Here is a 12,944-nt window from a genome sequence, read left to right as displayed (position 1 = left end):
CAGAGCCAGGCAGCCGAGGAGGCACCAGCTCGCTGGGACGCCACGTGATGAGATTGGTGGGAGGAATGGCTCCTGCCCTTGGCAGCTCTGTGTCCCAGGCCCTGGGGCCAGAAGCAGTTTCTTGCTACCCATCCTTCGCGCTGCATCCAGCCCGGCTGTGACCACGGGGCAGGTGTGTTCTGACAGCCGGGAGAGCCACGGGCCCTTGCTTAGCAAGGTAGATGTGTGGTGCTTGGCTGGGGCTCAGTGTCACTCAGGAAGTGCTCCCTAGTTTCACTTCCTGAGTCCTCCCCTGCTGACACCCCCTTTCATCCATTTCATTTCCCTTTCTCAGCGTTTCTGTTTCCCCAATCTCTTCTTCTCCCAAAACCCAGAGCACCTAGAAGTGCATGAAAGCTTCTCTTCTCTCTCACTTTGAAGCCCAAGCAAAAAGCTCAGAGCTGTTCCCTTCACTTCCTCCCAAATGAAAGGGATTAAGAAAACCCAAGGCCAGCCCTTCCGCTTGCCTCGCTCCTGCCAGTGCATGACAGGGTATTTATTTTGTTTCAGAGGACTGCGATGCTTCAAGGTTAATGCCTAATCTCTGCCACACTCCATCTTCCCTCCTCTGTAGCCCTACTGACTCTGGCAGGGTCAGAGCTCTTAGAGCATCTTCAGAGGCGGTTGCCACGGAGACTGGAAATTGGTCCCGGGGACAGGCTGTGCTCCCTACTGGGTGATGGGGAGGGAAGCTGAAGCTTCTGGCCATGCTTGGACATTCAGACCAACCATCATTAATGTTAATAGAGGAAATACAGCAACATCAAAAGCAAGGCAGGTTTGTTAATTAGATCTGGGACCTGATGACCTCCCTCTCCCAGGGCTACAGCCCTTTTGACTTCCCCTAGCAGGAAGCACTGCCTGTGTGCTGAGTCTGGGCTGCTTGCTTAATTGCATTCTGGAAGGGAAGGAGAACAGGGATGGAGAGAGCTTTGCTCACCCCTTCCGCCCTACCTTTGCCCTCCTCTCCTTCCCATAGGTGGAGTTGGTTTCTTCTGGGCTGGGTGGGGGCAGCCATCTGGGTGAGCTCTCCTGGAGGCAGAGGCATCTGGATGGGCTCTCCTGGAGGTGAGCTCTCCTGGAGGCAGAGCCATCTGGGTGAGCTCTCCTGGAGGTGAGCTCTCCTGGAGGCAGAGCCATCTGGGTGAGCTCTCCTGGAGGTGAGCTCTCCTGGAGGTAGAACCATCCGGGTGGGCTCTCCTGGAGGTAGAGGCATCTGGATGGGCTCTCCTGGAAGTAGAGCTCTCTGGGTGGGCTCTCCTAGAGGCAGAGCCATCTGGGTGGGCTCTCCTGGAAGTAGAGCTCTCTGGGTGGGCTCTCCTGGAGGTAGAGCTCTCTGGGTGGGCTCTCCTAGAGGCAGAGCCATCTGGGTGGGCTCTCCTGGAAGTAGAGCTCTCTGGGTGGGCTCTCCTGGAAGTAGAGCTCTCTGGGTGGGCTCTCCTGGAGGTAGAGCCATCTGGGTGGGCTCTCCTGGAAGTAGAGCTCTCTGGGTGGGCTCTCCTGGAAGTAGAGCTCTCTGGGTGGGCTCTCCTGGAAGTAGAGCTCTCTGGGTGGGCTCTCCTGGAGGTAGAGCCATCTGGGTGGGCTCTCCTGGAAGTAGAGCTCTCTGGGTGGGCTCTCCTGGAAGTAGAGCTCTCTGGGTGGGCTCTCCTGGAGGTAGAGCTCTCTGGGTGGGCTCTCCTGGAAGTAGAGCTCTCTGGGTGGGCTCTCCTGGAAGTAGAGCTCTCTGGGTGGGCTCTCCTGGAGGTAGAGCCATCTGGGTGGGCTCTCCTGGAAGTAGAGCTCTCTGGGTGGGCTCTCCTGGAAGTAGAGCTCTCTGGGTGGGCTCTCCTGCAGGTAGAGCCATCTGGGTGGGCTCTCCTGGAAGTAGAGCTCTCTGGGTGGGCTCTCCTGGAAGTAGAGCTCTCTGGGTGGGCTCTCCTGGAGGTAGAGCCATCTGGGTGGGCTCTCCTGGAAGTAGAGCTCTCTGGGTGGGCTCTCCTAGAGGTAGAGCCATCTGGGTGAGCTCTCCTGGAGGTAGAGCCATCTGGGTGGGCTCTCCTGGAGGTAGAGCTCTCTGGGTGGGCTCTCCTGGAAGTAGAGCTCTCTGGGTGGGCTCTCCTGGAGGTAGAGCCATCTGGGTGGGCTCTCCTGGAGGTAGAGGCAGCTGGATGGGCTCTCCTGCAGGTAGAATGCAGGAACCTTAGCAAAGAGCCATGGCCCACAGCAACAACCAGGAGATGGCTGGTGTTCCCTTGGCCTCGAACTTCATAATAGGAACTCGTTAGCGGGGAGCTCTGAAGAAGCCAGAGGGGTAGCCACTCTGAGTGAGGGTGAGGAAGGAGTCGCAGGCAGCTTCCTGCCCATCTCTCCTGCTAATGTGGCCACACCGGGGACAAAGGGTTCCTCTGTCCCCTCCACTGCTTTCCAAGGATGGGCGAAGGAGAATTGTCCGCTCACTCCCTCTTCTTTCTCCTTGCCCAGACTGGCAGATACTTCTTTGGGGGCAAGGCCACGTGGCTGGAGGCAGCCTCAAATGCTGAGGTCCTGTTGCTGCCAGCTGTGGGGAGAGGGGCTGTCGGGTGGTGCTTGGAATATGGCCTCCAGCCCCAGGAATTGGCAGAAATGTGACATGTTCCACAAACTTGCTGGTGGAGGAAGAAGATACTTGTTAGTCGGCCCAACCTCCAGCCAGCTTTTGAGCTACATTTTGTATTAAAAATTTTTTTCCACAGATAATGGGGCCATTTACTTTTGTAATAAATAGCTCTTATTTTGAATGCCATTGTTCTTGTTGTACTTAATTGAATTGGACTTGCCCACTGGCTCCCAGAAAGAGAAGAAGAACGTTTTGAGTGCGAGAACCGTTCTGTTGTGTCTCTGTCTGAGGCCTTTCTAATTCCAGCAGCGGCCCTGGCTGGGCCGGTGAGCTGATTTCACCCCAAAATAATGTTGATTATTTTATTTTATTTAAACTTATTCCGAAATAAGTAGGAAGCTGGACCTGCTTTTTTTTCTCTTTTAACCTGCTCATACCGTATAGAAAGGAGTGAGAAAGTACCAGTCGTCGACTTCTGAGACAGCTGAGTGGCCCCGCAGTGTAGTAGCTTCCGCTCTGCCCCCATCTGACAGGGAGGGGTCTTCTGTTGTCAGGAGCGATGTTGAGGGTCCAAAGTAGGGAAGAGCTGACTTGTGTTGGACAGCAGATGGGGGAGGAGGGGAGCACTACACTGTGAGATTGGGGGCCTCTGGGCTAACTGACCACGTCCCTCTTGGGACCAAGAGTAGCTGGCAGCGGAGAAGGCAGGGATCATCAGCTCTTAGGAGATGGTACATGCTGAGGACAGGCAGGGTAGAGAAGGAACAAACACTTCTTGACTGGCGCAGCTTAGACCCTACACATCTGACATTTAATCCTCAAAAGGCCCAGGGAAGTCATGGCTGTTTTTATCCCCATTCTACCTATGAGAGATTAAATCACTTGCCTAAGGTCCCACAATGAGTAATTTGTGGAACTTGGACTAGGCACCAAGTTGGGCTTTTTCTTTTTTAAATTCTCACCAAAGGATATGTTTTTATTAATTTTAGAGAGAGAGGAAGGGGGAGAGAAACATCGATCGCTGCTTCCCATACCCACCCTGGCCAGAGATCAAAACCACAACCTGGGCATGTGCCCTTTCCAGGAATCGAAATGGCACCCTTTTTGGTATATGGGACAAGGTTCCAACCAACTGAGCCACCCAACTGGGATGAAGTTGGGCTTTTTCTGCTTCTGCAGCTGGTCCTGGGACTAGAAGCACCTTCCCAGAGCAACCTGGCAGACCTGGATCCCTTGGTGAGAAGGTCTGGGCTCAGCTCAGAGGTGTCCAGATTTAGCCTGGTCTTTTGCACATTCTGCTTAACGCATTGACAGCTCATCTAGGGCTGGTGTTTCCTGGTGCACCCAGACCGTTGGTGGGAAAAGGCCCTGATTTGTAGCATTTGTCCATTTTCGTGGTGTAAATACTCCTACCATGCCCTGTCTCAGGCTACCAACTTGATGTCCCTATGAGCTGGAAAGATGCATATACTGGGCTCGCACAAGCCATCTAAGAACCAATTCCAATGCACTCTTCACCCAGGCCCAGTGACCTTGGCTTGATCTGAACTGTGGACACGACTTTTGGTCACAATCCTTACATTGAGGGAGGCAGTGGAGCATGGAGACCTAAGGACAGGCCCGAGTAAGGTCAGTTCCTGACCGTACCACTTACTATGTGACCTTGGGTTAGTTACTCAACCTTTTTGCCTCTGTTTCCTCAATGGTAGAACAAGGGTATAGTAAGTAGTACCTATTTTGCAGAGTTATCGTGAGGATGAAAAGAGTTCATGGTGCAAAGTGCCTTGCGTGGTGCCTGGACATAAATGCTCGGTAAATGCTAGCTCTTTGTTATTGATGACAGCGGGTCCCATGATGGCGCTGGCTCTAGGACAGTATTTGAACTCTCCTCAGTGAGAACCTCCTGCCCAAGTCGGGGCAGATGCCGGGCAGGGAGGGGAACTCCTGTGACTGTCCCCCAGCCACTCAGATATGGATTCAGACCCTCCGCCTCTGGTTGGAATACCCACCTTGACTGTTTAGGCCTAGCCAGATTCTCCGGCCTTTTCTCCAAGGGGAGCCATGGTCAGAGTGCACTTAGCCCTCTCCTGTCTCCAGAAAGGCGGAGTGAGTGCTGACTTCACCACTTACTAGCTGAGGCCATTCCTTCCTATTAACTCATCAAACCCCAGACCCTGTCCCAAGGAGAAGGGAGGCAAGAAGGGCCCGAGTGTAGACTGAAGCCTTCGATGCGCCAGGTGGCCTGCATGCGGCACTGAGCATCTGGGCACTGAAAGAGAGTAAAGGTTGCTGGAGACGTGACCTCCCCTGTGACCTGCTGTGCCTGCTGCAGGGCCACCGGATACCACTCTGAAAGTCCAGGCTCTGAGTACCCTGACCTTCTCCCCTCAGCCTCCCGTCCCTTCATGTTCCTACATAAGCATCTCTCAGACTCTAGGACATAAGCCAGGCTGCCTTACAGCCTTGCTCTCCTATTCTAGTCCAGAGACCTGAGATGTGTGGAGAGATGGGGAAGAAAGGACTAGTGGGCACTCAAACCCCAGGTCCTTGGAGGAGGGGGAGCAGCTGGATGGTTTCATTGGGCTTGGTTGGATGCAGGAAAGATGAGTTCTGCTGAGGCCCTTAGTCATGATTCAGGGCCAGACGGAGAAGTCCTAGAAGCAAGGACTCAACATTTCATGACTAGCACAGGGCTGGCCATGGGCTGCAGCCTGTCCGTAACTGATGACCCCAGAACACCAACCCACTTTGTTGCATCCATAAACACAAAGGAGGTGGACTGAGGCCCCTGGAGACCGCAAGATCCAATCCACCTGTACACTGAATACAGCTGAGGAGACAAGTGATAGACAGAGGAGACAGGCTCAGACACTCCCCAATAATGGTACATGAGGGTGAGAAATGCTTGCTCTCCCAAACCCGGGAGAAAGTGTAGGTCTGATTGACAGGTGACCAGCTTTATACCCTGAATGACAAGTGTGAGATTCTGGGCCTGAACTTCTTTTTAATAATGTAAACAGTACTTCTATTTAACCTTTTTAAAAAGTCTATTAAAAATCATGGTATAGCCCTGGCCGGTTTGGCTCAGCGGTTGGAGCATCGGCCTGCGGTCCAGAGAGGCCCGGTTCGGTTCCTGCTAAGGGCACGTACCTTGGTTGCAGTTTGTCCCCGGCCCTGGTTGGTCGTGCGGGTGGCAGCCACTCGATGTGTCCCTTCACGTCGATGTTTCTCTCTCTTCCTCTCTCTCCCTCCCGCTCTATCTGAACAAAAAATGGAAAAATGTCCTCGGGTGAGGATAAAAAAAATATATATATGGTTTAGCCTGGCCGTTGTGGCTCAGTGGTTGAGCATCCCTCAATACATGCACCAAGAGGTCACAGGTTCGATTCCTGGTCAGGGCACATGCCCAGGTTATGGGCCCAATTCTGAGTGGGGGTCATGCAGGAGGCGGCCAATTGATGTTCTCTCTCACTGATGTTTCTATCTCTCCCTAACAATCAATAAAGAGATAATAATTTTAAAAAATCATGGGATAGTAAAATGTTGGAGCTTAACTCCCTCAAAGTCCAGGTAAGGCAATGCTCACAGTGCTGCACCTGAGACCGCACCCTGGCCAAGCAGAGCTGGGGCTGAACTTGGAGCCCATAGAGTCTAAACGTGGAGTCTCAGGAAAACCCAGCCTAGTAGGAAATGGTCTTGGCCCTGTCCCTAAGGTTGAGAGCCCTGGTGGCCCCCAAGGTGTGGGGGTGGCTCAGATCCAGAACAAGGCCAGAGGGCACCCCCAGCTTCGACCTGGTCATACAGGTAGGCGCCCTGGCATTCCCAGGACTGACCACAGGGGGGGAGGAGGGAGGGACCCTGTGCCCAGGGGGTGGCAAACTCAGATGCTTCCGGGAAATGTTTGAGTGCGGCTTGTGGAGAGGTGGCTCATGCAGAGACTACCCAAAGCGATCAAATTCAACCCAGGCTCCACGATTTCTGTTAGGCTCTGAAGCCGGGCTGCCCACGGAGGGGCGGGGCCGCGGTTGCTTTAAAGCGCCGGGGTCAGTCGGCTCGGGACTGTGCGGGTGCAGAGCGCTCTCCGCACCGCGGGGCGCAGGGAGCAGCGGCCCAGCAGCGCCAGAGGGGCCAGCAGGGCTGGCGCGCCTCCACCCAGGGCGAGGAGGGGGCAGTGGCAGAGCCCCACCGAGGCGCAGGGGCTGCAAGAGGCGCGGAGTGGCCCACGTCGCCACGGAGATGGCGCGGCACGTGCGGTGACGGTGCTCGCGCCAAGGGTCCCAGCTTGCGCCCCGCGTCCCTGGGCGAACATGGAGCGCCCAGAACCCGAGCTGATCCGGCAGAGCTGGCAGGTGGTGAGCCGCAGCCCACTGGAGCATGGCACAGTCCTGTTCACCAGGTGAGGGTGGTACAGAGACCGGGGGCGCAGGGGACCTGGCCAGGAATGGGCTCGGGGAGGCTGGCGGGGCTCCAGAGGAGGGAAGACTGACTCGCCGTCCGCTCTGGGCGCCTCCAGATGTGCACCAGAGGAGCTGGGCGCGGCGACCCCCTCCGCTCCTCTCGGCCGAGCCGCACGCCGTCCCTGCCAGGCCCTCCGGGGGCGGGCGGGGGTCCTCGCCAGGATCTCCTGACACTGGGGCCAGCAGACACCACCCCAGGCGCTGCGCCCGTCCCTGGCTCTGTAACCCCTGAGCGTTTGTTCCTCGGAGGGTAACTCCAGGGGTGCTCACCACTGCCAGTAAGGGGAGACTGGGGTGCTGACCCTCGCTCCCGTGTGGAGAGTGGGCTGGATGCCTGCTGGCGGAGCAGGAAGTGCACCTCCAGCAACTAACGGGAGGTAAACCTTAGGAGGAGAGACCAGCTAGAACCAGCAGGTGAGGGGTGACAGATGCCTCAGTCTCACCACAGGGAAGAGGGTAAGGAGTGCCAGCCCCAAAGGGGGAGGCCATCTTCAGCCTCAGCCTGAGGGTCTCCTTCCATCATCACCAGCGGCAAAGGGCCCTTTCTCCGTGGGGTTTCAGCGCCTTGGCTCACTAAGCCAGCACAGAACTTCCGAGGAAGCTTTTGCAAACCTCCCCCTCCCCCAACGGCCCCTGCCTCCCCCCAAAAAGGGAAATAAATTCAGTTACACAAAACCCAGATGAGCCCTCCCAGCTGAGAGCTTCTGCTTTGTGTCTCCCAGCTTTTGGCTTTCGGCTTTCCCCAAGCCCACTGTTTACCCAGGCACCCTCTGTGATTCTGATACTCCCAAGCTGTGTGACCTCAGGCAAGTTACTTAACCCTTCTGGTTTTCTATTTCCTCCATAAAATTGGTATAATTGTTGTACCCACTGTTATCCCAATTTTTGTAACTGTTTAGGATTAACCACGTGTAAAGTACTCAATGCTCAGTAAGTGTAAGGAGTTCTTTTTTTTTTTTTTTTATCCTCATCCAAGGACATTTTTCCATTTTTTGTTCAGATAGAGTGGGAGGGAAAGAGAAGAAGAGAGAGAGAGAAAAACATTGACGTAAAAGGGACACATCGAGTGGCTGCCTCCCGCATGACCCAACCAGGGCCAGGGACAAACTGCAACCAATGTATGTGCCCTCAGCGGGAACCGAACCTGGTCTCTCTGGACCGCAGGCCGATGTTCTCACCGCTGAGCCAAACCGGCCAGGGCTGTAAGGAATTCTTAATACTACTATTATCATCACTGACTGGAGCCACGTCAGAAGACATGATGAGACTAAGATATTCTGACCCCAAAATAGGAAGGGTAGGGGGATGTGAGAGAGAGAGAGAGAGAGAGGCTTTCTCCAGGCTTTCTGTTTGAGGATCCTTCCTGTCCCAGCACCCCTGAGCATGCTGTGGCCTGGGGACACATGCCCTCTCCAGGCAGGGGGTCCCAGCTGGTGCATGGGTCAGTACCAGGTTGGAGAGTGTGCTATAGTTTATGGCTAAAACTCCGGCCCACCCCCACTCCCACTGGGCAGCAGGGCTCCTGCAGGGGCTAACATCCCTTTCTGACACCTGGGCCTTCCCCTGCAGGTTGTTTGACCTGGAGCCCCACCTGCTGCCCCTCTTCCAGTACAACTGCCGCCAGTTCTCCAGCCCCGAGGACTGCCTCTCCTCCCCGGAGTTCCTGGATCACATCAGGAAGGTGAGGGGGAAGACCGAGCCCGGGTGACCTCTGGGATCCAGCAGAGCGCCTTCCTGGGAGACAACGAGGGACGTGGGACAGTGAAAATCGCTTCCGTTTCCTGCTCCGGCCTGGTCTTACTCCCCTCCTGCTCCTTTCCCTCTGTGCTGCGCTGGACCCCGTCTGGGGCCGGCAGCCTTCTCCCCACCCTGTGCTCAGCCAGCTGGTCCCAGCTCTGTCACTGCCCTTGACCTTGTCCCCTGGCTCCTTTAGATGGTATTGGCACTCATCCATTAGGAGCCATCTGCCTATGAAAACCAAGTTGGGGTTTCCTTAAAGGCTCCCTGTGGGCCTCAGTTTCCCCTTGTCCCAGGCATACTTAGGGCTTTGAGCCCCTTAGAAGACAGAGGCTTCCTTCACCATGTAGCACTAGCAGTTTGGCCGTCACACACTGAGTGCCTACTGTACGCAGACACAGGTTGCTTTCCACTTCTGGTGACTCTTACCTCCAGTCGGGACCCGGGTTCTGGATGTGGCTGTGAGCAGGGAGATTGCTCTGGCCTCTCTGTTTCACTGCTACCTTGGCCTTGACAGGTGATGCTCGTGATTGATGCTGCGGTGACCAATGTGGAGGACCTGTCCTCACTGGAGGAGTACCTTGCAGGCCTGGGCAGGAAGCACCGTGCAGTGGGTGTGAAGCTCAGCTCCTTCTCGGTGGGTAAAGGGGCCCTCTCCCGAGGCCACCACTCTCTCCCAGTCCTCCCTGATCTCCCCATCCCTATACCCTCACGTGACTAGGGCTGGGGACCTGCATCTGTTACATGCGTGCTGTGTGACCCTAGTGCTGCCTTGACTTCTCTGAGCCTTCAATTTTTCTTCTCTGGTGTGACTCCTCTTAGAACCATAGAAAGTTAAGGAGCTCGGCTGGTCTGCTCAGTTGTCTATTGCTGTGTATAAGACCATCCCAAACAATGGTTTCTCATTTTTCTGGGCTACTGGGCGGTTCTTCTGTTCCATGTGGTGTGGCTAGAGTCACTCATGTAATGCACTCAGCTGGAGCTCAGCTGGGATGGACTGTCCAGGGCGGCCTGGCAGCCTTGGGGTCTCGCTCCCTGTGGCCTCATCACCCGGCGGTCTAGCCCAGCTCCTGTACAGAGGGGCAGCTGAGTTCTAGGAGGCAGGGTTTCAAAAGGACAAGGCTGGTGTGCAAGTGCTTTTGCAGACTGTTTGCATTACTCTTGCTAATGTCCCATTGGCCAAAGCCAGTCATGCCGATGAATGAGCCCAGTGTCAAGATGGAGGGCCCCTGCTCAAGGTGGGTTCACTGGGGGCCACTGACGTGACAAGCCTACCAGATAGTCCAGTCACCTAGCTACGCACCTGAGGAAGGGACCAAGTTTGTCCTGTGCTCTCCATCCCCAGCGCTAGCACAGAGCCTGGTCTCCAGTGGACAGTCAGTAAACATCTGTGGAATAAACAAACCTTATGTATTCTGACTAATAACACATGAGAGCCATTATTGTTGTTGAAGGCCTACTGTGTACAGATGCTGTGCTAGGAGCTTTTTATAGGAGAGCTCATTTAATCATTTCACCCCCCCCCCCTTTCTCTATTTAACTGATGAAGCCACCGAGGCTCAGAGAGGTGACATAACTTGCTCGAGGTCACAGTTTGTAGGTGGTAGAATCAGAAAGTGAACTCAAGTCCATCTGGCTGCAGAGCGCAGGCTCTTAAGCCCACGAGTGCTGCGTTGCAGAGGAGGAAACTGAGGCCTGCAGGCAGCACTTTGCTTGGTCTGAACTGGGGTCCCAGCAATGCCTCAACCTCACTCATGGGGTAGTTGCAAGGCTGGGAGTGGGGTGAAATGCTTTGTTCACTATGAAGCATCACATCTGTGGGGGGAAGTGGGTACAGTGTGGTCCCCAAGGATTGGTCCTGCCCAGGAGGCATGGACCCTGTGCAGGAGAGAAGAAAGGCCCAGGAGCCCTCCCCTGCCCTGGCCTCAGTCTTCGACCTGTGGAAGGGAGTGACCAGGTGCTCCTTGCCTCTGCAGACGGTGGGGGAGTCCCTGCTTTACATGCTGGAGAAGTGCCTGGGCCCCGCCTTCACACCAGCCGTGCGCGCAGCCTGGAGCCAGCTCTACCGGGCCGTGGTCCAGGCCATGAGTCGAGGCTGGGATGGCGAGTAAGAGGCAGCTTCTGCCCAGTGGTCTTCACCTGGTGGCCTTCACCTGCCTGTGTCTGTCTGTGGTCTGTGTCTGTTGTAGCCCAGGCTCCCCTGGGCCTGCCTGCAGCTTGGTCCTTGTCCCCTTGCCCATACTGGAGGGGAGATGGAGCAGGGCTGGTCTCCATCCCCACCTCCACTTAGGTGCAGACAGGTGTGGCTTTTCCTTTAGGAAAGGGCTTCTGGATTTCCCTGCACCCCGGTGGCTTCTTCCCTGCCCACGTTCTGTCCCTCTGGGGTCCCCTCTTCTGCCATGAGGAGGAGCGGCATTTTGGTGGCCCTGGTGGCCTGGGCCGGGAAGGTATGGGCCTTTGAGGGAAGGAGCTCTTCTGTAAGCCACCCTTCTTGGGTGGGCCCAGCGACAAGTCGGGCGTGGGATGGCCGAGCTCCTTCGTCAGTGCCCTTCTCTCCCAGGCGTTTGCTTCTCACCAGGAAAGCGAGGCCAGCTGTAGCCTTATGGTGGGTCTCAGGCAGGTCTCAGGAGGACCGCTGAGGAAGGAGAGGCGACCTGCGGTGTGAGGCGCTCCCCGGGGTCTCCGGGGCTTACTGCGATGTCACTGCAGTGTCCCCCTCCCTCACTCAGCTCTGGGGGCAGCTCCATCATCGTCATCATGGCTCTGTAGGGAGCAGCTCCCCAGCAGGGAGGGGGAGGGGCTGCAGAAGGCCAAGGAAGGAGGGGTGACTGCGTTCTGAGACCTGAGTCGGCGGCTCTTCCTCAGCACCCACTCCGGCAGCACCTGGGCCTCGTGTCCCCACCCTCCTTCCTGCCTTGCCCGCTCCGAGGGCAGGTCCTCAGCTCCCATCCCTCACACCCGCGTACTGCACTCAGGTGGGGGGTAGACGACGCTGCGGAGAGGCCCTCTCCCCTCGCCCTGAGCTGTGTTGCCTTTGTCTTCTGCTCTGTGCTGTGGTTGTGCAAACTCATGAGGAATAAACCTCTTCTGTGTGCCTCGCTGACCTGGTCTTTTCTTTGGTGTCGGCTTGTATCAGATGAAGCTGCAGAGAGATGGACGGGGGAAGGCAGGGGAATGGGGTCAGGAGGGCCAAGGTGAGAATGCAGGAGAGGCCTGGGGAAGCCAGTGGTGGACTTGGAGCTAGGGGTGTGTGGTGGGAACTGCTGGGCGGGGCACCAAATCCCGGTCTTCTGCCTGGGCATAGAGCTGGACTACATTTCCCAGCCTCCCTTGCAATTAGATGGGTCATATGACCACGTTCTGGTTAATGGAATGTGTGGACATGTGTGCTAGTCCCAGACCTGGACCCCCACAACCCCTGCCTGCTCCTCTGCTCTGTCATCTTGCTGGCTCATGCAGACCTCACGGTGACTCTGAGGGCCATGTGTTGAATGTGGCAGAGCCACTAGGTGGAAGGAACCTGGGTCCCAGAGTCACTGCTTGGGGGAGAGAGCCCACTAATCAGAAGTGCCTGGTGGGGCCTGGGTACTTCTCCAACAGGTAGAGCAGGGACTCACCCATTTTGAATTTTGCAGGAAAGAGACACACACTTCTACTGTGTTTGTGCCATTATATATTGGGAGGTTGGTTTGTTACAACACGTGCCACACGAATCCAGAGTCTGAGGCAGGTCATTGGTCAGGGACCTGGGAGCCCACCTGCTGGCAGACAAAGTGAGGCCAGGGATAGGAATGAGCCAGGTGCCAAGACAGCAGTGAGGGGCACCAGGGACTCAGGAAAGCTTGTAGATCCTCCCTGGGGGGAAGGTGCCAGGCTCAAGGAGGGCTTTTTAAGGACAGTGAATGAGTTAACTGGAGTGTACATTGGAGTTGAAGTGCAGGTGTGTGTGTGTGTGTGTGTGTGTGTGTGTGTGTGTGTGTGTGTGTTTAGGAGGATCAGGCAGACAGTGGGTAGAGAGACAGCCAGGGGCCTGGGTTGGGAACAGCATTAAGAGTGGGCATATCATCAGTCAGAGAAAGACAAATACCATATGATCTCACTTATGTGTGGAATCTAATAAACAAAATAAACTG

The 12,944-nt window shown here is 55.8% G+C and overlaps 1 protein-coding gene across 1 annotated transcript; it reads left to right on the top strand.

The window, feature by feature from the left end:
- The first annotated feature begins 6,846 nt into the window (after positions 1–6,846).
- On the top strand, positions 6,847–10,998 carry NGB (neuroglobin). Its single transcript, XM_036282071.1, has 4 exons — positions 6,847–7,013; positions 8,644–8,755; positions 9,329–9,448; positions 10,788–10,998. Exons 1-4 carry the CDS (start codon positions 6,925–6,927, stop codon positions 10,920–10,922), a joined length of 456 nt encoding a protein of 151 aa, XP_036137964.1. The 5' UTR covers positions 6,847–6,924; the 3' UTR covers positions 10,923–10,998.
- Positions 10,999–12,944: the final 1,946 nt, after the last annotated feature.

The sequence above is a fragment of the Molossus molossus genome, unplaced genomic scaffold (assembly GCF_014108415.1).
Source record: "Molossus molossus isolate mMolMol1 unplaced genomic scaffold, mMolMol1.p scaffold_m16_p_1, whole genome shotgun sequence".
NCBI lineage: Eukaryota > Metazoa > Chordata > Mammalia > Chiroptera > Molossidae > Molossus > Molossus molossus.
Note: the sequence above shows the minus strand (reverse complement) of the source record. Positions and strands in the feature narration are given on the sequence as shown.